The following is a 25588-nucleotide window of genomic DNA, read 5'->3' as shown; positions in this document are numbered from 1 at the left end:
GTTAAAAATTTACCAACACACTGCTGGCTAGGGGGGGTTACATGAATGACAGAGACTGGGTGAAGACTGGGGGGGGGGTGGTTACATGAGTGAGAGAGACTGGGTGAAGACTGGGGGGGGTTACATGAGTGAGAGAGACTGGGTGAAAGCTGGGGGGGGGGTTACATGAGTGAGAGAGACTGGGTGAAAGCTGGGGGGGGGTTACATGAGTGAGAGAGACTGGGTGAAAGCTGGGGGGGGGGTTACATGAGTGAGAGAGACTGGGTGAAGACTGGGGGGGGTTACATGAGTGAGAGAGACTGGGTGAAAGCTGGGGGGGGGGGTTACATGAGTGAGAGAGACTGGGTGAAAGCTGGGGGGGGGGGGTTACATGAGTGAGAGAGACTGGGTGAAAGCTGGGGGGGGGTTACATGAGTGAGAGAGACTGGGTGAAGACTGGGGGGGGGTTACATGAGTGAGAGAGACTGGGTGAAAGCTGGGGGGGGGGGTTACATGAGTGAGAGAGACTGGGTGAAGACTGGGGGGGGTTACATGAGTGAGAGAGGCTGGGTGAAGGCTGGGGGGGGGTTACATGAGAGAGAAACTAGGTGAAGGCTGGGGGGGTTACGTGAGTGAGAGACACTGGGTGAAGGCTGGTTGTGGGGGGTTACATAAACAAGAGCGAGACTGGATGAAATCTGGGGAGGGGATGATGCATCATCATATTTTGCCAGTATTTGATGAAACATGCAGAAAAATACAACAGTGCGTGTTTTGGCCCTCCAAATATTACAAAATATAAAACGTGGCTCCTGATAGAAAAAGGTTGGACAAGCCTGGTTTATAGTTTATTATGGTTTTGATATACTGCCATTACAAAGCAATTTGATCACAGCAGTTCACAATAAAATAAGACAAACTAAAAACAGAAAGGAACGCTGGATCAAGAGCAGGCCTAAAAATTTTATCACATAACACACGCATGTATTTTTTATAAAATATACATGTAAATCACAACTCCATCCATTCTCCTCTCTTGTGCATGCCCACCCCTATAAATGGAGTGCACAGCTGTACGTGAAAATGTGTGCGCACTTTATAGAATACAGTACTGGCCACAAGTGGCCTAGGATTTTAAAAAGTACCCACCCTTAGTTTATGCACTCAGGCTGATAGCGGTAACAATAGTGTGCACCCTTCAGGTGAAGGGTGCACTCTGCTGCAGTGCTCTGGTTCTCACCTTGTCAAGGTAGGGCGGTAGGAGCTCAGCAAGGACTTTCTCACAGTTTGTACTGATCTCTGATGGTTTAAGAATCGCACAGTTTCCTGAAACAACATTAAGAGACAGAATTACAGAGGGAAGAAAAGATTGCAACTCCAGCAGACCAGTCTCTCGCAGCTTTAGGCACTGTTGGTAAGGGGAGCTCCCGGTTCCTGCAGTCCCAGCCTCTCCCAGCAGGAAGCACATTATGAGAACATGGCAGTGCCTCTCACCTGCACTGATGGCTCCAATCAGCGGGATCAGCATCAAATGGATGGGATAGTTCCAGGGTGCTATTATTAGTACCACTCCGAAAGGGTCCTTCCGGACAAAAGCAGAGTCCAGTTTGGTGGCCTGTCATGAATATACATTTTACATAAAATTAAGTGATGAGTGTTATCAGTGCTCAAGCACCCAATGTAATAAATATATGTGCCTCCTCACACACATATATAAAACACAAATACAGTATTCCCTCCCCCCTTTAGGTCTTAACCAACAGAACACTCCCAATGTCATAAAAAAAGGACATTTATTGGATACACACCAACAATACTTCCCCTAGTCCTCTCTCTCCCTCCTCCCTCCCCCCCTATCCAAGCGGCACACTTTAAAACAGTAACACACTAACATTCATATTCTCCCTACATTAGAAGCCCTGCAACACCTTATCCCAGTGACAGAGAAGTCCTACATCAGCATAAGTACATAAGTTTGCATACTGGGACAGACCGAAGGTCCATCAAGCCCAGCATCCTCTTTCCAACAGGTTTTTGATGTTTCCAATTGGCGACGTGTACTGCTAACCCTAGACAACGTTTTTTAAGCATTGGAGAATTGAGCACTTTGCTTGGTATCAGATTATATACTTCAACCTCACAGACCATTTCAAAAGAATATTAAGAATCCTGAGGCAGGCCGATTGGCCGAAACACTGCCATGTCGAGTAAATTTGAACAACGCTGGTTTTTGAACTCATTTAATAAAGAAGACCTTTATACATCGTCTAAAGACTATTTTTGTGTCATCTTCGCTGTGTCCGTGGCAGTTTTCAACTTGCGGAGATTGTGTTCTTCTGTGTTCACATCCAACAGTGGCCAATCCAGGTTACAAGTGCCTGGCAAGATCCCAAAACAGTACAATACATTTTATGCTGCTTATCCTAGAAATAAGCAGTATATTTTCCCCAAGTCCATTTTAATCATGGCTTATGGACTTTTCCTTTAGGAAACCATCCAAACCTTTTATAAACCTTGCTAAGCTAATTGCTTTTACTACATTCTCTGGCAACAAATTCCAGAGTTTAATTGCACGGTGAGTGAAGAAATCTTTTCTCAGATTCATTTTAAATTTACTACTTTGTAGCTTCATTGCGTGTCCCCTAGTCCTAGTATTTTTGCAAAGAGTGAACAAGCGATTCACGTCTACCCGTTCCATAGACCCGTTCTATCATATCTCCCCTCAGCAGTCTTTTCTCCAGACTGAAGAGCCCTAGCCGTTTTAGCCTTTCTTCATAGAGAAGTTGTCCTATCCCCTTTATCATTTTCATTGCCCTTCTTTGTACCTTTTCTAATTTCACTATATATTTTTTTGAGATGCAGTGACCAGAACTGCACACAATATTCGAGGTGCGGTCGCACCATGGAGCGATACAAAGGCATTATAATGACCTCATTTTTGTTTTCCATTCCTTTCCTAATAATACCTAACATTGTAAATGCTTTCTTAGCCGCCGCACACTGAGCAGAGGGTTTCAACGTTATCATCAACGATGACGCCTAGATCCCTTTCCCGGTCGGTGACTCCTAATGTGGAACCTTGCATTACGTAGCTACAGTTCAGGTTCCTCTTTTCCCACATGCATCACTTTGTATGCTGCCATCACCTTATACCTCATTACTTAAAATCATTTGCTCTGACTGCAGCTGCTCTTAGCAGCTCCATAGAAGCTGCTGCCCTAGGCAACTGCTTACACATATATATATATAAATGGTACATATAGCAGGAGGAAGGGCAGCCCAGGGATGGGTTGGTCTCTCCTTGCTTCACCCCTGTTGCTGTGCTGCCTTCCCTTGTGATCCACTGGTTAGTAGACGGGGAAAGCTAGTGGATACAAGCCTAGAATATTCCAGGGTGGCCTGGTGGGGGATGTGGCCCTGTAGTAATTTGAGCCTCCACAACAGTTGTTGTATGCAGGGGAGTAGCCAGACCTCGACAGGAGGGGGGGGCACAGCCCAAGGTGGGGGGGCACATTTTGGCCCAGTTCAGTCTCTCGGCAGCCCTGCCAATCACAGATAAGTGGCTCTCGCTATTATTGTTATGTTTAAATCTGTTTATTGGTAACACACTTGTTACAATGCTCCAACACGAACATAAACGAAATCATGTCATAACTTCATCTCTAACTGCGTCACCAAACATTTTATTTTTGTCCCCCTCCCCCTCCCATTGTTAACTCCCTATCCCTCCCTTCCTCCCTCCCCCCCCAGTAGAAGAACAGGCAAGTATTTAAACATTTAAACATTTAACAGTCTGCTTCGAGCTCCAGATGACAACGATCTCCAGAAGGGGTTCCAGCAGTCCTGGAATTCCACACCTCTCTCCGAATTCCAGTCCTGTATCTCCAGCCTTTCAAGCCTCATCAATTCAATCAACTTGATACGCCATTGTTGAATTCCTATGGACTGTCCGGACGTCCATCCCGTCAGGAGTAACTGAAGTATTGTTAGAGTCACCTTATTGGCAAAAGGTTCGCTATTATTGTTATAAAATTGCGGTGCTTTAAACAGACTGCACTTTTACTGCAGAAGTCCATTACTATGATTGATGAGAATGTTCTTGAAATAATTTTTTTAAAGAGACTTTAGTACTATTATAATTCACATTATAGCTGACACATTGTCTTATTGAAAAAAGTAAAAAAAAACAACCCTGGTTTGGTTCTTAGGGAGAAACACGAGCGGTCATGTGAGCCGTTTCACGGCGTGGTTCATTGCTAATTAAGCTCTACTGCAGGTGCAACCTATACTGAATTCTCCCTTACAAATAAATTTTTGTTTTACATTTATAACATTAGTAGCAATTTTTTAGTGCTAGAAGCTCTAATTACATTTTCTGAGCTTGGTTCTGTTTGATTGTTATCAGATATTAGCTTGACAATGTGTGTTCACAGTTCATCTTTATTTAATATACCGCAAGTAATAAAAGATATTTAAGTGGTTTACAAATTAAGGACCTGGTTTACTAAGGTGAACTAGTGTTTTTAGTGCATGTTAACCGTGTAGACATCCATAGGAATATTATGGGAGTCTACACAGTTAGCACGTGCTAATAATGCTAACGCACCTCTAGCGCAGATTAGTAAACAGGGCCCTAAAAGTTAATAAGGTTAGAGCAATGGGTAAAGACAAGATTAGATTACTTGGGGGATTTAAAGAAATATAAAGGAGGAATACAGTTCAATTAAAATTAAAATCTTATCAGGTAACATAGAGAAGAACACGAGGTGGGGGAGGGAGAAGAAAAGAAGAGACAATAGACAGAGATGTGCCGGGGGTGATCCTGGTACGAGGGGTGGTGAAAAAGGAGTTGCAATCATCGTGGAGCCGAGGTAAATGATTTTGTGAAAAGGTGTGCTATGTCCGATAACCTCAATTATGTACCTCTGCTGTGGTATGACTCCATGGTCCCATTACTGGAGCCTATGAATGTTTCTCTCATGCAATGCCCACCTGTCAGCTCCCCCAGCTGCCCCAATAACTTACTAAGTTCTTTTCCACATATTCATCTTTCATCCAGGATCTCAGGTTGTTGATGGCAAAGTTGATTTCTGTTCTCACCATGCTGGTCTCGGAGACTTCAGACTCGAACATGCCCTACAACACAAGTGTAACAGATTAGAATAGACAAGGAGAGAGATAGAGAGAGGGACAAACCAGGACACTAGCAGTACTAGCTTGCCTCGCTACCTGTGTCCGCTTCTTCAAGCCAAGACACAGGTTACACGCTTTGGGGTTATGCTCAGGCCTGAGGCACTGAAGGCACCAAGCGTGGGTGTCGGAAAGCGAGATCTGATGGCCGCACCGACCACACTTTTTGAAGCCGCTGGGTATCCTCGATGTCATCGACGGAAAAATCGCGGCGGCGAGGTCAAAATCGTCGATGGTGGCGGGAAAAAAGGGCCACCAAGAGGAAAAACACAAACGCGCGGCCACGAGGGCGGCGAAAAGAAGAAAAGATGCTAAAACTATGAAAATTAGGAGCCTTTTTTTTTTTAGATGAGAAGAAGAAAGAAGGCGCAGACGGCGCCACAAAACAAAGAAAAAGCGGACAAGGCCGCTAAACCGGTTTCCGAGGCTGACAACGGAGAGGGACGCAAAGCAGTCTCTCTCCAAGCACGGAAAATGAGAAACTGAGCGGGAGCGGTCGCGCACGGGCGGGAAGACGGCCGCGCATGCGTGGTGGGCGTTCCTCGCGCGCAGGACCTCCCGCGAGACTTTTTCCGGTTGGAGGGGGCTGCTGTGGACGTCACCCAGTCGTGAGAACAAGCAGCCTGCTTGTCCTTGGAGAAATACTTTTATACTCTTGAAATCTTAATAGCGTCACAGTAGCTTGAAGGAAGTCATACAGCAAAGTAGGGACTGACCTTCTCTGTTAAACTGTACAGTGCTGCGTAACCCTAGTAGTGCTTTAGAAATGTTAAGTAGTAGTAGTAAAGTACAGCATAGGCAGATTCAGTTCACAGAGCAGAATGCTGCAGACTAACTCATACAGACCGGATGGATAGACAAAGGGGCAGGGGCAACTAGTCCAGCATGCACAGAAGAACAAGGCAAGCCAATAGAAAGAGACTCATAAGACACAGGGATCTGGGACATGTACTCAGGAACAGCCTAATACAGAGAACTACAAGATTACAAGGATCTGTATTTCAAGGTCACAACCTTAAATTAAAGGTGCAGGCAATGAATCTGTTACAGACAGTGCTTAACATATAGTCATAAACAACAAACAGCCCTCCTCCATGCAAATAGGGGTAGAAGAATCCTTATTTCCTTTCCACTCTCTAACAACCCTCCCAATGTGGCCAGAATAGCCCCTTCCCCTCTCTGCCCCCCACCCCACCCAGGTGGCCAGCATTTCATCTCCCTACCCCTATCTCATCTCCATCTTCTCCCTATTCTTCCCATCTGGGCCTCTTGCCATTGCCGCAACCCTATCTCCTCCAAAGCCCAATGCTGTAAGAGGAGCGAGTGCTTTGCAGGACCTATAGGCACAGGCCAGAACCCAATGCTGTGTCCTGCCCCCTCAAAACAGGAAGTCTGCATCAGAAGGGGTGGGATATGGAAGTCCTTGAACATGGGCCTATGCTTACAGTGAATGCTATGCAAGGCTTTTTCTTACAGCTTCAGGCCCAGAAGAAGGTAGGGTGGCTATGGAAGGGGAAAGAAGAGGAAGAAGGCTTTCTCCTGCAGTGGAGCTGTGCCACTGCCCCTAGAGTGCCCTGTCACTCTAAGCAGAATGTGTCTTCTCATCACAACATGCGCTTTTACACATGTAACCCATGGGGACTTTTATAAGAGGCCTTGACATGCACAACACAGGGTTCACAGAAACAAAACCTTTGCACAGTTAGTTTCTTAGCAATTATCAACAGCAAGCTAAGTGCAATTATAATGCATTTTCTAAAATCACAAAAACACATGGTTGAAATGGGATCTATCATTACTTCTTTAAGGGGTTTAAATGTTTACCACAGTGTTTGGTCCATTACTCCTTTGTACAAATGTCCTGAACAACTTCTACTTTTACAAGTCAATTACCTAGAAGATGACGTTTCTTATTATCCTGGGAGAGATGGTTTGTGTTGATATTTTGAATGGATATATAGAGAGAACACAGGAGTGTTACATAGCATCTGAAGTAAACATTTGCTACATGACCTCCCAAAAATGTCTGTGCTCCTATAGCCTGGCCTCTGACCCCTCTCTTTACCTTGTGCAGGTCCTTGTCCAGTGCTTCAAGAATAGCTTTCTTGTTCTCCTCCAAAAAGCGTCCAAGTGCCTCCAGCTGTGAGATCCGGAATTGCTCTGACCGGGTCTTCCCCGAGAGGAAGCTGGTCCGGAGACTGTCCAAAGTCTCTTTGTAAGATGACATCCTGTGGGGATAAGGAAAGACAAGGGAGTTTAGCCAGTGGTGTGCTGGTAAATGTTTAACAACAGGCTCTCTCCCCGATCCACCTCTGCGCCCCTCGTCCACCTCTGCGCCCCCCCCTCCAAATTGCAGAGCTGGCTATAGCCAGGGAGAGAGCCTGGGGGGGGGGGGGGGGGCAATGCATTACTTCAGGAAAAAAAATTAATGATCCCAGGTTCCAATCTAATTCATGTTTAAAGTGGGATAAAATGCCATAAACAAGTAAATAAATATAAACTTTTAATGTTGAGAACCTGATTCTCAAAGTGGACATATTCCAAACACTATAATGAAAATAAAATTATTTTTTTCTAACTTTGTTGTCTGGTGACTTTGTTTTTCTGATCATGCTGGTCCAGTATCCAATTCTGCTGCTATCTTTCCTCTTAACTCTGTTTCCAGGGCCTCCTTTCCATTTATTTCTTTACTTTCTGCCTTTCTTCTTCATTTCTTGCCCTACATCCGTAAGTAAAAGCTGGGTCCTCCGCAGACTTGACTGTCCAGTGGATCCAGCTTCTGCCTATTTTCTGCATCCATGTGCAGTGTTTCTATTCTCTTCCTTTTCCCTCATCTCATCTCCTTCCTCACTCTTCCCTCCCCTCCATCCATGCCCAGCATTTCTTCTCTCCCTTCCCTCCCCTCCATCCACCCACCCATGTCCAGCGACCCTCTTCAATCTTTCTGTGGTGCAAGTCTATGTCTAAGGTGTTGCAAACTATAATGTTTTGGTCATTATAATGAAATATTAGTTTAGGTGAGTTTCTGCTATCCAAGAATTATTTTGTTGTATTTGTAGTTCTTATTCCCCACTACTCTAACAAATAGATCTCTCTCCTTTCCCCCTTCTAAGTGAATGGATTGTGTGAGTAAATGTATATATAAAATAATAATTATAATAACAATAACAATAATAATAAAAATCCTCTTAGATCTCAAGGAGAAGACTTTGAAGGAATGAAGTGTTTATCTGATTCTAATACATCTTTCTTCTTTCACTAGGCAGAAAAAGTGGAGCAATCTATTATCCATAAGTAAAAAAGGAAGAGTAGAATCACCTCAATATTCTCTTTAAATGGGCTAAAAACTATTCTCTGTGGCTTAATATTCAGCAGCACAGCAGTGCCCTACCCCCAGTGCTACAATCCTCTGACCTGATCTGGCATGCAGATCCAGGCACCTCACCTCCTGCCAGCCCCAGAAGTTTTCCCTCTGCATCATCCCATCTATATAGGGACAGAAAGTTGTGCAGAGCAAACACTTCAGGTGCTGGCAGGAGGCAGGTTACCTTGATATGCAACACTGGTTTTATCTGTCCTGACTGAACCCACACCCTCCCACTAAGCACTCTAGGGCTAGGTTCTTAAGATGACTCTGTGAGGGACTGTGTTTAAGGTGGACCAGCAATTTCCTTTACACTCCATTACAGATGGGCTAAAATGTCTGTCACAGACTGAATGTTCCCTGTACTTATTTTTTTCTATGAAAATTATTAAGATCCCTCCCTAATGAGAATTGTGAGTTTGTACCAGTGCCTGGTTAAGAGTGCTGCTGAGCTCTAATGGGCTCAGGTGCTACTGAAAAGAAGAAGGGAGATGCCACACTTCATGGCCAGCTATGCCGTAAACTTGGAGAGTTGTTGCCCCTTCAGCCCAGCCTAACTGAGGGAAATAAGTGTCTTTGAAATTTATTTTATTTTGTTGCATTTGTATCCCACATTTTCCCACCTATTTGCGGGCTCAGTGTGGCTTACAATAAGACTTGAATAATAGAAATACATTTGTTACAACTAAGTTATGGATTACATTGAACAGAGTTGTGCGAGGCATTCGAATATCATTGGTAGTATAACAATGGGACTACAACATAGAAACATTAGAAAGAGACTATGGGAAAAAAGGGCATTATTAGGCGCCTAGACATATAGTGTACATAGTTCCGTGGACGAAAGTATGGTTGACTGGATAAAGGGATGATGGATCAGATGTGGATGTGTATTGCATTGTGGACAGTGAGTGGTCTCTATGTGTTTTGGCTCTTTCCATAAGTTTGTTCGAATAGGTGTGTCTTCAGTAGTTTACGGAAGGAGGCTTGTTCGTTGATCATTCTTAGGTTGCGTGGTAATGTATTCCAAGATTTCGTGCTCTTGTAGGAAAAGGTTGACGCGTGTATCGTCTTGTACTTCAAGCCCCTGCAGGTTGGGTAATGAAGGTTGAGGTGAGTTCGGGATGATCTTTTGGCGTTTCTAGGTGGTAGGTTTATTAAATCAGACATGTATGCTGGGGCTTCACCGTAAATGATCTTATGGACTAGTGTGCAAGTTTTGAAAGTAACGCGGTCCTTCAGTGGAAGCCAATGTAGTTTCTCTCGTAGTGGTTTTGCCCTTTCATATTTAGGTTTTCCGAAGATGAGCCTGGCTGCTGTGTTCTGGGCTGTTTGAAGTTTCCTTAGTATTTGCTCTTTGCAGCCAGCGTATAATGAGTTGCAGTAATCCAGGTGGCTAAGGACGAGGGATTGCACTAGGCTGCGGAAGACGAATCTTGGGAAGAATGGTCTAATTCTTTTCAATTTCCACATGCTGAAGAACATCTTCTTGGTTATGTTGTTTGCGTGAGTTTCGAGTGTTAGGTGGCGGTCGATAGTCACTCCAAGGATTTTTAGCGTTTCTGAGATTGGAAGTTTTAGGTTTGGTGTGTTTATTTCGTTGAATTCTGTTGTGTTGTATTGGGAGGTGAGTATCAGGCATTGGGTTTTTTCTGCGTTCAGTTTCAGGCGGAATGCATCTGCCCATGTGTTCATGATGTGTAGACTTTTATTGATTTCGCTGGAGATTTCTTTGATGTCTTGTTTGAATGGGATGTATATAGTCACATCATCGGCGTATATGTACGGGTTGAGGTTATGGTTTGATAAGAGTTTTGCTAAAGGGATCATCATTAGGTTGAATATAGTTGGAGAGAGAGGTGATCCCTGTGGGACTCCACATTCAGGTATCCATGCCTTGGACGTGGTTGAATTTGATGTGACTTGATACGAGCGCAGGGTTAGGAACCCCTTGAACCAATTCAAGACATTTCCTCCGATGCCAAAGTATTCAAGTATGTGTATTAGGATTTCATGATCAACCATGTCGAAGGCGCTGGACATGTCGAATTGTAAAAGGAGTATATTGTTGCCGGTTGCAATTCTTTGTTTGAATCTGGTCATTAGGGTGACTAATACTGTTTCTGTGCTGTGATTCGAACGGAATCCTGATTGGGCATCATGCAGTATTGAATGTTTGTCTAGATAGTTTGTGAGCTGTTTGGTTACCATACCTTCGGTTAGCTTGGTTATTAGTGGTATGGATGCAATTGGCCTGTAGTTGGTTATATCGCTCGTGTTTTTCTTTGTGTCTTTAGGAATTGGTGTGAGTAGGATTTTTCCTTTTTCTTTTGGGAAGAGTCCATTTTGTAGCATGTAGTTTATGTGATTTGTTAGGTTTGTTATGAATTGTTGAGGAGCAGTTTGCATGAGGCTATTTGGACATACGTCTAGTTTGCAGTTGGATTTGGCATATTTTTTGAGAGTTTTAGAGATGAGTTCTTCTGGTAATAGTTCAAATTCGGTCCAGGTTCTGTCTGCTGGGTGTGTTCCTTCTTCTGGATCTAGACATCAGGGAAGATCTCGAGTTTTTTTTTCTGTCCCAATTGGCAAAGCAGGTGTATTTATAGCTACAAGTCTCGAAAGCATCTATTTTCGTAGGCATGCATTCTATTAAAGTACCTCGGATGTCCAGCCTGATCTGTGAAGGTTTGAACCCAGATACATCCCAGACAGACAGGAAGACTTGAGGATTTTTGTGATAGTTTGGCTTGGGGCAGAAGGAAGCTCAGAGGACTGCAGCGTTGGTGCACGGGGAGAAAAGGGAAATAGATGTCAGACCATGAAGGAATGAAGGGAAGAGACGAAACAGAGTTACTGGAGTTCCTTGCCTCTTGCAGCCTCTTGCCCACCCCGTTGCCTTCTCTGTTTAATTTGTTTTTAAGCAGTTAACACGTCAGTAGGAACAGGCTGCTTCAGCCAATCCCAGGGGCCTTCCTTCAGCCCTCGGAGGCGGAACACGCTGAAGGAAGGCCCCTGGGATTGGCTGAAGCAGCCTGTTCCTGCTGTGTTTTGTTTTTTTTTAAGCAGTGTTAAGCTCGGGTTCGCGCGACGCTAAGAAGAGAGGTTGGGGCCGGGTGGGGGAGGAGGAGAAACGAGAAGAAGTGCCGCGTGTGACAAGATGCTAAAAAAAAAACCACAGGGGACGCGCCCGTCGACACTGCCAGGTGGGGACCAGAGCCCAAATTTTGAGAGCCGGTTGTTAAAGTAGCTACTTTAACAACTGGCTCCCAAAATTCAGAAAAAAATAACAACCAGTGAGAGCCGGCTCCAGCACACCACTGAGTTTAGCCATCTACATCATCATAATCCATGCCCATGTCTCCTGAAAGGAAGCAATACATGTTAGAAACACAGCCTGCTTCTTCCTGTTTGGGCCTTTACGTTTGAGAAGCGATTTGTTTTACATAGAGGGGCATTTTCGATGTGACGTCTAAGTCCAATTTTGGACATTTTGCAAAAAACGTCCAAAATCTGAGAAGGAAAGAATGTAATTTTCCAAAAAGAAAAAAGTCTTTTTTTTTTTTTTTTTTTCGAAAATACTGTTTTCAACAATGTTTTGTGATTTGGACGTTTTGTTTTTTGGTCAATTTTCGAAAAAAAAAAAAAAAAAGTTCAAGTCCAAAACGCACAAAATAAAGCCATCGGGATGTAGGAGGAGCCAGCATTTTTAGTAGATTGGTCCCCCAGCCATCCCAGGAAAGCAATAAGGCACCCTAGGGGCATTGCAGTGGACTTTATAAAATGCTCCCAGGTACACATCTCACCACTGCTCCCTTATCTTGTCTGCTGAGCCCACCAACCCACTATCCCCAACTGTATACCACTTCCATTGCCCTTATAGAAAACTAGTTACTTGTTTTTTTTGTTATTTTTTAGGAAACTTCATGAACAGTTTTATAGAGAGTTCAATTTACAATCTTGCTGCTGACTTTTAAAGCCTGAAAAATGAACGTCCAAGATATTTGTATGATAGGTTGAAAAGATATATTCCAGGCAGGAATCTGAAATTTTAATTGCATATGTATTTGGAATGTTATTTTACTGTATCTTTATTGTACAATGAATGCATTCTTCTGAAAACTGCTTTGAAGAAATACAGTGGAATCCCAATATAAACGCGCTCTGCAATAACACAAATTCACATATAACGTGATCATCCCTTGGCTCCCCTTTTTTCTTTTTTTACATGTGATCACCTGTTAGGTTGGGGATTACTCGCTGGGGGGAATGACTGGGAGGTCCATGAATGGGTGGAGGCCCTGCCCAAGGGGAGTAGGTTTGAAATAACATGCAGAGGAATAGTGCCCTGAGATTGAAGAATGACAGGGGGGAGGAGATTTTAAAGAGATAAAGAGGAGTGTTTGCCCTTTAGGGGGATCTTTAGCTGCCTGATGGTTCCCTGCCACTGACAAGGTTGCCAGATGGGAAAAATTTTCCCAGCCCAAAATCAGCCCTAAACCCGCCCAAAAAACGCCCAAAGTCAAACCCCGCCTCCCACGTCACCAACCCCGCCTCCCACGTCATTAACCCCGCAGCCTGACGTCACCCCTGACGTTGTTAACCCCACCCCTGACGTCAACCACGCCCCTGAAAAGCTTCTATTGGACCACATCGGACCAATAGAAGCCTCGAGAAAGCTTCTATTGGACCAAATTGGACCAATAGAAGCCCCGTAAAAAAGCGCACAGCGGCCACAGGAATAAAGCCCAAACCCGCACCCCGCAGCCGCCAAAAATTTTCCGCAGCTGCTCGCAGAAAACCCGCCCAGTGTTGCGGGAAGACCGCAACCCTGACAACAATGGCCACTGACCTGACAAAGCAATGGGAATCCCAAATAGGAGAAGTGTGACCATTGGTTGTAAAGAAGAGTTGTGGTTCAGCAAAGTGGCAACTGTGAAGGAGGAGAGCTACGGGTGGGCAGAGGAGAGACCCAGCCAGGAGCGTGGGATCGGAACCAGGGAGTGCCCAGCCCAAGACCATGGTGGATCCAATGCAAAGTTCACCTTGGAGGGAGGTCAGGCCACAGGGGGGGGGGGGGGTCTGGACTAGAAAGTATGAGGGGAACATAGCCTTTGGGACACTATTCTCTGGGATAGGCATGGACAGGAGTCTGTAAAAAGTGTTAACAGCCCTGCTGAAAAGTACCGGTAAATATATCCAATGGAGGAGAATACATATGTTTCCCTGAGGAACACCAGAAGTATTGGCGTTTTAAAAACTTTGCATTCAGTGTTGGAGAGTTGAAATGGATTGATATTCCTGCTGTTGCAGAGTTGAAGAATAAACTGTGTTGAGTTTGCGTGAGCTGCTGACTTCAGTGTGTTCATTGGACTTGAGAGAATATAAAAATTCTCCCAAGCCTGCCTAATCTAACAGCCAGCCTTGTTTTCCACAGTTTGCATTTGGACTTGTTTTTTGGGTTCTTGGGGGAAAGAGGGTAATCCTACCCATTAATGCTTCTTTCCCCAGGTGGAGGTACCGAACGCAAAGAAAGTAAGGGACCGACGAAGACTGCCCTCAGGAGGCTCTAACCAGGTCAGACGGACCCCGAATCTAGGAGCACCCAGGTCAAAGATATTACAACATGTTCTATCGACCCCGCATGTAATCAAATTATATTTTATGTATCCCAATCATAGTGTTATAGCGAGGTTGCATTGTATTTGGTACTGGTATAAGCAGTATAGACATTTTTAATAAAGATAAAGTTAATGTCAACAGAGAGAAAAATGGGACTGGCAGTCTAATGTCAGAATATACAGGATTCCCCAAGGAGAGGATAAAGGGTAAAAGGTCATGGATTTCTCACGACTGACACCTTATATCCCCTCAATAGCACTTAGGTCCTCCATACATCGTTTAATACTCCCTGTTTTCAGAGAACACAGCCATTGTGGGGTGTGTCTGCATTGCTGCACAGCAGCTGCTAGCGCGGCTTAATAAACAAGGGGGTCAGTTTTTGTACCGGGAGTTACTAAATGGGAAAATCTTTGTTAAATCTCTATTTAAAACGTTTCCCACTGAAGTCAGAACTTCCTAAATTGAACCGCGAGCACCCAGGGAAATGTTATCTCAGGCACTAATAGTCCATTATCTGTAGTAGCAAAATAGAGAATGCATAATTTAACAAGCTTGAAAAATAGGCCTCTTAGAAATGGGAAGGTGCTGACTTCTCCCTACCTTGGCACAGACACCATATACAAATGGAAAAAATCTTGATAGACCGATTGAGCACATGGATATCAAATCTAGATTAACTTTGGTTGAAAATGGGAGACAGAAATTTTTAAGGCTAGAAAATGTATTAAAGTACTATAAATTGGTTTCCACAAAGTGATAGGAAAACATGTAGGTGGCAGCCTGTGCAGGTAGAAATTTTAAAAATGAGGGCTGAACATACCAGTCCATGGACCTGAGCGATGATGTAGGATGGCCAATAGGCAGTGAGCAAAAAGGAATCATGGTGAGCATGCAATATTGTAATATCCATCATCAGGGTGGTAAGGAGCGCTGTGTGAGGTTGCTAGCTCGGTTCTATCAGCAGATTGGAGTGGAGGAGTGGCCTAGTGGTTAGGGTGGTGGACTTTGGTCCTGGGGAACTGAGTTCAATTCCCACTTCAGTCACAGGCAGCTCCTTGTGACTCTGGGCAAAGTCACTTAACCCTCCATTGCCCCATGTAAGCCGCATTGAGCCTGCCATGAGTGGGAAAGCGCAGGGTACAAATGTAACAAAAATAAAATAGATACTATTGGAGATTCTACATGGAATGTTGCTACTATTGGAGATTCTACATGGAATGTTGCTATTCCACTAGCAACATTCCATGTAGAAGGCTGCGCAGGCTTCTGTTTCTGTGAGTCTGACGTCCTGCACGTACGTGCAGGACGTCAGACTCACAGAAGCAGAAGCCTGCGCGGCCACATTGGTGATCTGCAAGGGCCGACTTCTACATGGAATGTTGCAACATTCCATGTAGAATCTCAAATAGTAGCAACAGTGGAGGAGTGGCCTAGTGGTTAGGGTGGTGGACTTTGGTCCTGGGGAACTGAGGAACTGAGTTCGATTCCCACTTCAGTCACAGGCAGCTCCTTGTGACTCTGGGCAAGTCACTTAACCCTCCATTGCCCCATGTAAGCCGCATTGAGCCTGCCATGAGTGGGAAAGCGCAGGGTACAAATGTAACAAAAATAAAATAGATACTATTGGAGATTCTACATGGAATGTTGCTACTATTGGAGATTCTACATGGAATGTTGCTATTCCACTAGCAACATTCCATGTAGAAGGCTGCGCAGGCTTCTGTTTCTGTGAGTCTGACGTCCTGCACGTACGTGCAGGACGTCAGACTCACAGAAGCAGAAGCCTGCGCGGCCACATTGGTGATCTGCAAGGGCCGACTTCTACATGGAATGTTGCAACATTCCATGTAGAATCTCAAATAGTAGCAACAGTGGAGGAGTGGCCTAGTGGTTAGGGTGGTGGACTTTGGTCCTGGGGAACTGAGGAACTGAGTTCGATTCCCACTTCAGTCACAGGCAGCTCCTTGTGACTCTGGGCAAGTCACTTAACCCTCCATTGCCCCCATGTAAGCCGCATTGAGCCTGCCATGAGTGGGAAAACGCGGGGTACAAATGTCACAAAAAAAAAAAAAATACAGTGTGACTGTAGTAGAGAAATTTTATTAACATAACACAACATAGGGTATTTTTACTCTGCATAAGCCCTCAGTCAACGTTCTTCCACTAGCAGTTAGTAAGAATGTACTTATTAAAAAGAAAGTTTTAAGTGCTTTTCTAAACTGTAAATAATTTCTCATTTTTCTTTTTTGAGTGGGTAATGAATTCCAAATTAGAGGGGCTTGGTATAGAAAGGAGAAAGTGAATTGTTTATATGTTTAACATTACTACCACTTGGAAAATGGAGTAAGAGACAATTATGAAACATATAGGAATTCTTACTGCTGGTAACTGTATAAATATTAATGCAATCACCTGTTAGGATGGGGATTACTAGAAGAGTAAATTCCCTGGAGGGAGTGACTGGGAGGTCTCTGGGTAGAAGGAAGCCCAGCCCAAGGGGAGTAGTTTTGAAATAAAATGCAGAGAAAAAGTGCCCTGGTACTGAAGAGTGACTGTGGAGAAGAGTTCAGAAGGAGATAAAGCTAAGGTTATGCCCTTCAGGGTGGGAGGGTTAGGGTTACCATATGTCCGGTTTTACCTGGACATGTCCTCTTTTTGAGGACATGGCCAGGCAACCGGGTGGGTTTTGCCAGCCTGCCTGTTTGTCCAGATTTCCAGACAAATGGGCAGGCGGACCTAATGGTGTCCTATCTCCTCCCCTTACTCTACTGCCCTGGTGGTCTAGTGACTTCTTCAGGGCAGGAAAAAGCCCCCTCTTTCCTGCCCGAAACATTGCCCTGCATTCTCTCTCTTCCCCTTGCAATGCTGACTGTCCCGGTGCCGATTCAAAATGGCCGCCGAGAGTTGAAGCGGCGGCATTTTGAATCGGCGCCAAGACAGTCAGCATTGCAAGGGGAAGAGAGAGAATGCAGGGCAGTGCTCTGGGCAGGAAAAAGGGGGCTGTTTCCTGTTCCAAAGAGATCACTAGACCACCAAGGCAGTAGAGTAAGGTAAGGGGAGGAGACTAGGGGATAGGATACCCTTAGGGAGGTGTGGGGGCGGGGTGAAAAGGGTGTGGTGGGGCGGGGCATGTGTCCTCTTTTGGGGGGACCTAATATGGTAACCCTGGGGGGGGGGGGTCTTTAGTTGCCTATAGGTTTAAGCTGCCTGCACTATCCCCTGCCATTGACCTGGATGAGGGCAAGGGGAATCCTGGAAGTCAAAGATCCTTTTGCAGCTCCATAAAGTGGCAACCAGGAGTGGAGTGTGCAATGGGTGGGTAGAGAAAGGCCCAGCCGGAGCAGGGGATTGGAGTCATGGAGAGCTTAGTCCCGAGATTAGAGTGGATCCAGAAAGGGGTCACTGCTGGCAGAGGGTTAGACCAGAGCAGGGTCTGAACCCGCAGAAATTTTAAATCTGAACAGAAAGGAGGAGAAGCAACCAGGGGGAATAACACTGCTCTGCAGGATAGGCACACACAGGAGACTTGTAAATACCTATGCATACCTTATATTTAAAGAGAGGCCTGTAAATATACCTGAGGGGAGAAGTGGTACAGGAGTTTCCCCGAGGAACCAGAAGGATTAAAAGTAAAGTGGAGTTTACCTGCTTTTGGATTATGGAACTGTTTCCTTGAAGAGTTGCCTGTTGAAGTTAAATAAAAATGTAGGTTTGTTGTTAAACCTTTGGAGTGCTATGTGGTTCCTGGACTGAAGAGCTGAGTGGAACCCCGAAATGGTGAGAGAAAGGTTTCTCAAACCCCTGGATCGCTATTCCGGACCACTGACCCACTCCCAGCTCGACTGCAAGTGGACTGGAACTGGTATGTGTGGTAAGAGTGGCCTGCGTGTGAGCAGAGACTGTGAAGTTTGTTTTGTGTGGCCCGGGGCCGGAGCTAGTGTACAGGCGAGACCGGAGCATCACCATATAGAATTTTAAAGACTGAAGTACAGACTTTGAATTGTACTCAAGCCCCATTGACAACCAATAAAGTTTTTTTTTTTTAATGGCATAATTTTGTCAAATTTATGAATTGAAAATATCAGTCTAACAGCGGTGTTTTGAATTGTCTGTAATCTTTTTAAAAGAAAATTTGAACAGCCAGAATAAACTACACTGTCCAGTTGTGACAATAAGAGGGACTGGACTACCAGTCAAAAAATAGATAGCTCAAAAGAAATCCCTTTTCCTTTTGAGAAAGTTATGTTTATTAACTGGTTGACCTGAGATTCCATAGTAAACTGACTGTCAACCTGAATCCAAAGACCTTATGCTGAAGTGTAAAGAATATTGTTATCTTCAGTGGAAAATAATGAGCCGTTACAAATCTGATTGAAAAGACCTAACCACAAAAATTGTTTTATCCTTATTAAGTTTTAATTTGTGAGGTAGGACCCAATTTTAAAGAAGTTCTAATACCTTCCAAATTATTATTTTGAGTGCAAGAAACAACTAAGTAGCTCGCACTTCCAGCTAGACCTCAATATGAATACTTTGAAAGACAGACGAGAGATTGGAGATATAATTCAGACATTTAAATATCTCCATGGCATAAATGCACAGGACTGAGAGGGCATAAGATGAAGTTGAAGGGGGACAGACTCAAAAGTTATCTAAAGAAATACTTTTTTATGGAAAGGGTGGTAGATATGTGGGACAACCTACCCAGTGGAGGTGTTGGAGAAGAAGACTGTATCTGAATTTAAGAAAACATGGGACAGACATGTGGGATCTCTTAGGGGCAGGAAGAGAGGCATTATAATGCCTATAAAGGGATGATTAGACAAGTTAAAGATCCTTTCGCCAAATCATTCAAAAATGGGAAAAAGCCTTCAAAATAGAAGACTTGGAAGAGGACTTTCAGGATAGTGTTGTAAAAACCCACAAGCTTGTGAAATGTGCTGTCACACAGGGCCAGATGCACTAAACTTTACGAGCCAATAACGAGCCATTAATGAGCAAGCAGTAAATGGGTAGCAGCTAACGAAAACGGAATGCAGATGAGCAAATCGTGTAGAAACCCTATTGTAATGAGATGCACTAACCTTTTCCGATTGCCTTAATGCTGGAAAACGCTGGAAAATCTAACAAGAGGTCTGTACCTCTTGTTGGGGCTGCGCGGGATTGGAAAAATTATTAAAATGTAAAAAAAAACAAACAAACCTGGAAGTCTCTGAGCCAATCACAGCGCATTTAGCTGAGCTAAACACGCTGTGATTGGCTCAGAGACTTCTCAGCTGAGTGAAGCACGGGCAAAAAGGATGTTTTTATTATTCCGGGGTTGAATGATGTCCAAAAAAGAGCATGCAGCATCGGAGCCTGTATGATTTTTTTAATAAAGTTTCGCTTTAAAAAAAAAAAAAAAAGTCCATTTTGTGCGACTTCCCCCGCAATAATAAAAACGTACTTTTTGCCTGTGCTTCACTCAGCTGAGAGACCTGGAAGTAAGGGAGGGACATCCCAAGCAAATAGAGCTGTGGCGAGTGGTTAGAGCACCGGTCTTGTAATCCAGACGGGTTCAAATCCCACTAATAGTTTTGTTAAAATTGGAGTTATTTATTATTTTCTCCCTGTTTTTATTTATTTATTTGAACATTTGTTATTCTGCCATTCATGAACCAACAACTTCCAAACTGCACTTGCTTGCTATGAGTGAAATTCATTAGCAGAAGCAGCATCGGAGCCTGTGATTTTTTAAATAAAGCTTCGCTTAAAAAAAACCCGTCCATTTTGTGCGTCCTCCCCCGCAATAATAAAAATGTATTATAAAGGTGAATTTGGCATGTGCAGAGCAGCCAGCATAACACTTTGATGCTCTGCGCATGCTTGACCAGCCGATTCTCCGACAGTTTTAAGAAGGAATAGAGAATGCAAGTGAACTACAACGAGTAGCTCATTTGCATTCTCTTTCCTTGATGCATAGCCGTTCCCTACCGATTTGCTATGGAATTCGGTACGGAACGGCTCTAACGACGACTTTAGTGCATCTTGGCCACAGAGTTGACATTTCTATTGGGGGGGGGGAGGGGGCGTTTACTAACAACACATACTAATGCTATTAGTGTATGCTATTTGCCACAGGCCCATTGTATAAAGTGAGCCCTACAGGGTTATGCAAAAGATTCCTGTTCCTTGTCACACCAGGATCTATCCGGAAGGGATCTGATCAATTTCCAGTGCCCAAGATAATGCCTCACAGCCAGAGTGAAGAGCAGAGTCTGGATTTAAGCTCAGTATGGCTCCATCACACTATCCAACAGGGAAGAAAAGATTTTCCCTTTCTCAGACACTGGACTCTTCCACCCTGCAGGCTCCTAAAGAGGACCCTGATTAGCACTGAAAGAAGGCACTGGCAGAAGACATTCAACTCCTAGTAAAGGGACTGAACAGCTGGGACTAAGCAGATTAATCTATCCACAGAACACCAAAGGTGGGAAAACCTCAGAGGAGGTATGAGTTAAATCCAAATAGGTAGGCTGAGGATGAAACCTATGGTGTCCAGGAGGGTGGATAAGTTTTCTGTCTAAAGGGATTCTTTCGTGCCAATACAGATGAGGAGCGAAAGGCCACCCAGTAAATCCCCACTCTGGCAGCAGCTCAACTGTGAAGGACTTTGTTCCTAGTGCTTGGAACCTAGTGCTTGGAAACCGAGACTGTTGATTAGTGACCAGAGCATCAGGACAGAGATAACCGCCTGTCACAATAACTAGGGTGGAGGAGTAGCCTAATAGAGCAGCAGCTGGTTACTGCCTGAGTCTTTACCGCTAGGTCAGTGGTGGCGGTAAGGTCTCAGACCCAAAATGGACGTGTGGCAATTTTCATTTTGCTGCACGTCCATTTTCAGTAAAAATTTTTAAAAGGCTTTTACAGGTGCGCTACAAAATGGATCAGCGCGCGCCCAAAACCTGCGTCTACACTACCGCCAGCCATTTTTCAGCGCGCCTTTGTAAAAGGACCCCTTAAATCCTCTACTGCTCCAGGTACAAAATAAGTACCTGTATATAATAGGTAAACCACTTCGATTGTAACCACAGAAAGGTGGTATATCAAATTCCATCCCCTTTCCTTTCCAGTCTAATTATGTGATTCTACAAATTATTAAGACGATGGGGTTACTATATATTACAAAAATTCTCCCTTAGATAATACTCACTACTCAATAATGGAGAAATTGTACTTAATGCATATATGTCAAAAGCAATAAAACATTCAAAAGGAGTGTTTGTACGTTTGGGAAGCTTGCCAGGTGCCCTTGGCCTGGATTGGCCGCTGTCGTGGACAGGATGCTGGGCTCGATGGACCCTTGGTCTTTTCCCAGTATGGCATTACTTATGTACTTATGAAGTGAAGATGCTCAGAATATAAAACATTAGCTTCAGCGACTTGCCGATTGCTATATGCCAATCATCGCACACCAGTATTCAGTTTGTTACCATGGTTCTTAAAAATAAAAGAATAGCAAAAAATTATATGTTTGGCGACAATAACATAGCCATTAAACTTACACTTATACAAGCAATAAACTGGTGTCAGATGCCCATTACGATGCTCTTAAATCCATAATCATCGCTGAAGCTAATGTTACATTCTGAGCACCTTCACTTCACTCTTTTTGAATGTTTTATTGCTTTAACATATACATATTAAATACAATTTTCTTCATTCTTGAGTAGTCAATCTAGTTGTGTGCCATGTCCATGAAGAGGATGACACCTACCCTTCTAGTCATACCTGCTGACTTCCTTTACAATGCAAATGCCAAAATATTGGCTCTAATCCAGAGCTATACAGAGATTAAAATTCATGTCTGGAAGACACTCAGAGAGAGTCTAATCCACTTCCCCAGACCAGCAGAACTGGAGATGCTGTGAAGACAGTGTTCAAAGTCCCCAGGGGAAGGAGCAAAGTAAGCCTCCATCATTGCTCAGTTGAAACACCTAGTGGCCAGACTTTTACTGTCTATAAAAGCCAGGATCTACAGGGAGCTGACTGCAGTTTATGGGGCTGACTAAGAATGTTCACTCAGCTGATTTGGGAAGGGGATATTAAAAAAAACTGCAAATAAAGACTCATAGCACTGTAACCCAGGCAATTGCATAGCCAGACCTTTAATTTCAAGGGGGGGGGGGGGGCTGAGACCAAAGTTGAGGTACACAAAAGTTTACTGTGTCCCCCTCCCAATACCCAAGATGGCAGGGATTCCCAAGCTCTGCCAGCAAAAAAAAAAAAGAGGCCTCCACCAGGGCCGTCAGTGACACTTTCCATAGGCTGCTGCCATGCTGACCCCCCCCCCTCCCCAGCATGCTCAATTTATGCATGTTTGAAAACCAAATATGTGAGGTGGGGGGTGTCGCGGTGGCAGCAGCCCATGGAAAGTGCTGCCGACTGCCAGGCCACTGGTGGAGGACCTTTCTTGCTGGCAGGTGGAGTTTGGGGATCCCTGCCAGCCACAGATGATGCCACAAATTGGGTGGGGGGGGGCAGTGGCGTAGCCATGGGTGGGCCAGGCCCACCCAATAGCAGCACACCTATGATGTGCCTGGCAGGGGATCCCCAAGCCCCACCAGCCGATAATTCCCAACATAATAACTCATGCATACCTTTTAAATAGCAGATCTTCGCAAGCAACGACTGATATACGCACTGCTCATGCCGGCCCTACAGCCTTCCCTCTAACACAACTTCTTGTTTCTGTATAGGAAGGAGTATGTCAGAGGGAAGGCTGTGGGGCCATCACGAGCAGTGCGTATCAGTTGCTGCTCACTGCCAGCAAATATCTTCTATTTAAAAAGGTACACAGGAAGCTGGGAGAGACCATATGGCATGTGGGTGGGTGGGAGAGAGCAAATTGCCTGGGGCGCAGGGTGGGGTTCTTCAGCCCTTATTTTAATCGGGCTAGTGGCGGGAACCTCCAGGGCATATTTCATGGAAGCCCAGACCGTCTTCCGGCACCTTTGCAACTCGGAGTTCCAGCCTTGCTCGGTCCTGAGTTCCAGCCTCGCAAGTTCCTGAGTGCCAGCCTCGCCATGTCCTGAGTTCCAGTCTCACCTAGCTTTTGAGTCCCTACTTTTTCTCTGTTGCCTTGGAATTAGAAGTGACCTGTCTGCTGCAGTTGGGCCTACCACTGTGGTTCAAGGGCTCACTACCCCTGAACACAACAGGTGCACCTACATGAGGCTAGTATTCAAGTTTCAAGTCTATTAAATGTTTGATATACCGCTTTTTTTTTCAACTTTAAAGTTTTTATTGACGGAGGTCACGTGACGCGATGAGCTGAGCAGACGCTTTCTGTTTCAGCTCGAGAGCCCTCGCTCCTAAACTTATATAAATTACTGCAAAATACAGTTCCGGAGTGGGAAACCGGGTGACGCATACCTGTATGGACAAATATCTCAAGCAGTCTCCCCCTGGAATGGCGCTGCGAACGGGGAAAAAAGAAAAAGATAAGACTAAAGCGTCCACCCTGGAATCCAAGATGGTGGAGGAACCGCTCTCAGTGGGCCAAACCTTTTCGGCAACGCAACTCGAACAGCTAACCTTGGCAGTTGCAAAGGCTTGGCAGCCCAAATGGGACGCATTAGATCAGAAGCTGGACGTTTTCCACACAAAGCTGGAAGGTTTAGAGACTCGAACGGAAGACCTCGAGACCAGAGCATCTGCCCTGGAGGATGATTCCTGCAGCTTCAGTGCAGATCTACGCGATGTTAAACAACAGCTTCAAGAGCATGCGGACAAATTAGAAGATCTTCAGAACCGTTCCCGCAGAAACAATGTGCGGATTGTGGGACTCTCAGAAAACATACCCGATAGAAATTTGGTGGAGTGGCTTACCGGATGGCTATCTAAACAGCTGGCGTTGTCGGACTCCTTCGGGCCCCTGATCATTGAAAGAGCGCACAGGGTGGGCCGCAACAGGGAGAACCAAGGAAGACCACGAGTGATCATAGCGAAGTTGTTAAATTACAGGCATAAAATGGAAGTACTGCAGGGATTTAAGATCCGCAGGGGAGAGTTAAAGCACGAAGGACGGCAAGTCCTGATGTTCCAGGACTATTCAATTGGAGTCCAGGAGCGGAGACACAAATTTCATTCTTTGTGTTCTACGTTAGCTCAAAAACAAATCCGCTTTGTTCTTCAATACCCAGCAACTTTGAAAGTGCAAGTCCAAGAACAATGGCGGACATTCAATACGCCAGATGAAGCAAAAGTTGGTCTCCGTGAACAGGGCATCCTGGAAGGAGACTAAAGACCCTGGTAACCTCACTGAAATTAAGGTTATAAATGTATACTTGTAGTAGTGAGCAAGTAATGTTAAGGGTTACTGTTTTATTGGAGTTGAGGGCTCTTGGCACTTCAGGTGATCTCTTGCCAATTCTGGGCTTGGGGCTGGGAGTATGGCTATAGAGCTGGATATGAGGAGGGGGATAAAGGGAGGTTGGGGTAAAGGGGTTAAACACACTAATGGAATAGGAGGACACCAGTGGTATAGGAATATATCTAGGCAGGGTCAAGTGGGGGTTTTGTTTGAATTAACGGGACTACTAGTGGTATGTTCTGGGAGCGAGATCTTGGAGCTGGGGGACATCCATAGTAATTTTGGAATAGGGGGAGCTTGGTCACTGAAAGCAGAGGCTCTGGGAGATGTCCACTAGGATAATATCTTGGAACGTTGGGGGTATTAGCTCCCCAATTAAGAGATCTAAGATACTCTCAGCACTAAAGAGACATAAAGCTGATATCGCTTGCTTACAAGAAACACGCCTTACTGACCTAGAACATTCTAAACTGCAAAAATATTGGGTTAGCAAGGTGTTTGCGATGTCATCCCAGAGCCGCAAAGGAATGGTGGCGGTGTTGTTTAGGAGGGGACTTCCATATAAAGCAACTGTGCTAGACAAAGGAGCCAAAGGAGACTACGTATTGTTAAATATATGGCTGCCAGGCAGGGAACTGTTACTTTTGGTTCTTTATGGACCTAATAACCATGACACATCCTTCCTTACAAACTTAGCAGGGAAGTGCTTGCAGAATAGAAATGGAAACTTGATTGTAGTGGGAGATTTCAATGCAGTAATTGACCCCCCGGCAGGACTGTTCAAAGGTAAAAGAATCTCAATATAGGGGAACACGGGCTAGAGAGTTTCAGGCATTTAATAAGACACTTGACTTGGTAGATCCGTGGAGAATACATCACCCAGGAGAGAAAGATTACACGCACAGGTCGTGAGCTCATGGTACATTTGCCCGGATCGATTATATCCTGCTGGTCCGCTCCTTGTTTCACCTTGTAGAAAAAACATCTATAGGTCCAGAGGAAGTGGCGGACCACGCGTTGGTGTGGATGGATCTTAACATCACCACAGAGGCTAGGGGAAGCAGAGGGTGGAGATACCC

The 25588-nt window shown here is 44.7% G+C and overlaps 1 protein-coding gene across 1 annotated transcript in view; it reads right to left on the bottom strand.

The window, feature by feature from the left end:
• ALDH3B1 (aldehyde dehydrogenase 3 family member B1) overlaps positions 1-25588 on the bottom strand; it is a 75150-nt gene that overhangs the window by 38530 nt on the left and 11032 nt on the right. Inside the window, exons 2-5 of the mRNA XM_030222639.1 lie at positions 7235-7397; positions 5005-5115; positions 1474-1594; positions 1220-1305 (exon numbers count right to left, since the gene is read on the bottom strand). Of these exons, the coding sequence (XP_030078499.1) occupies positions 1220-1305; positions 1474-1594; positions 5005-5115; positions 7235-7396 (480 nt within the window). The 5' untranslated portion in view covers position 7397. The remainder of the gene's footprint in view (positions 1-1219; positions 1306-1473; positions 1595-5004; positions 5116-7234; positions 7398-25588) is intronic.

This window comes from Microcaecilia unicolor, chromosome 1 (assembly GCF_901765095.1).
Source record: "Microcaecilia unicolor chromosome 1, aMicUni1.1, whole genome shotgun sequence".
Classification (NCBI taxonomy): Eukaryota; Metazoa; Chordata; class Amphibia; order Gymnophiona; family Siphonopidae; genus Microcaecilia; species Microcaecilia unicolor.
This window is presented reverse-complemented; position numbering and strand designations above follow the sequence as displayed.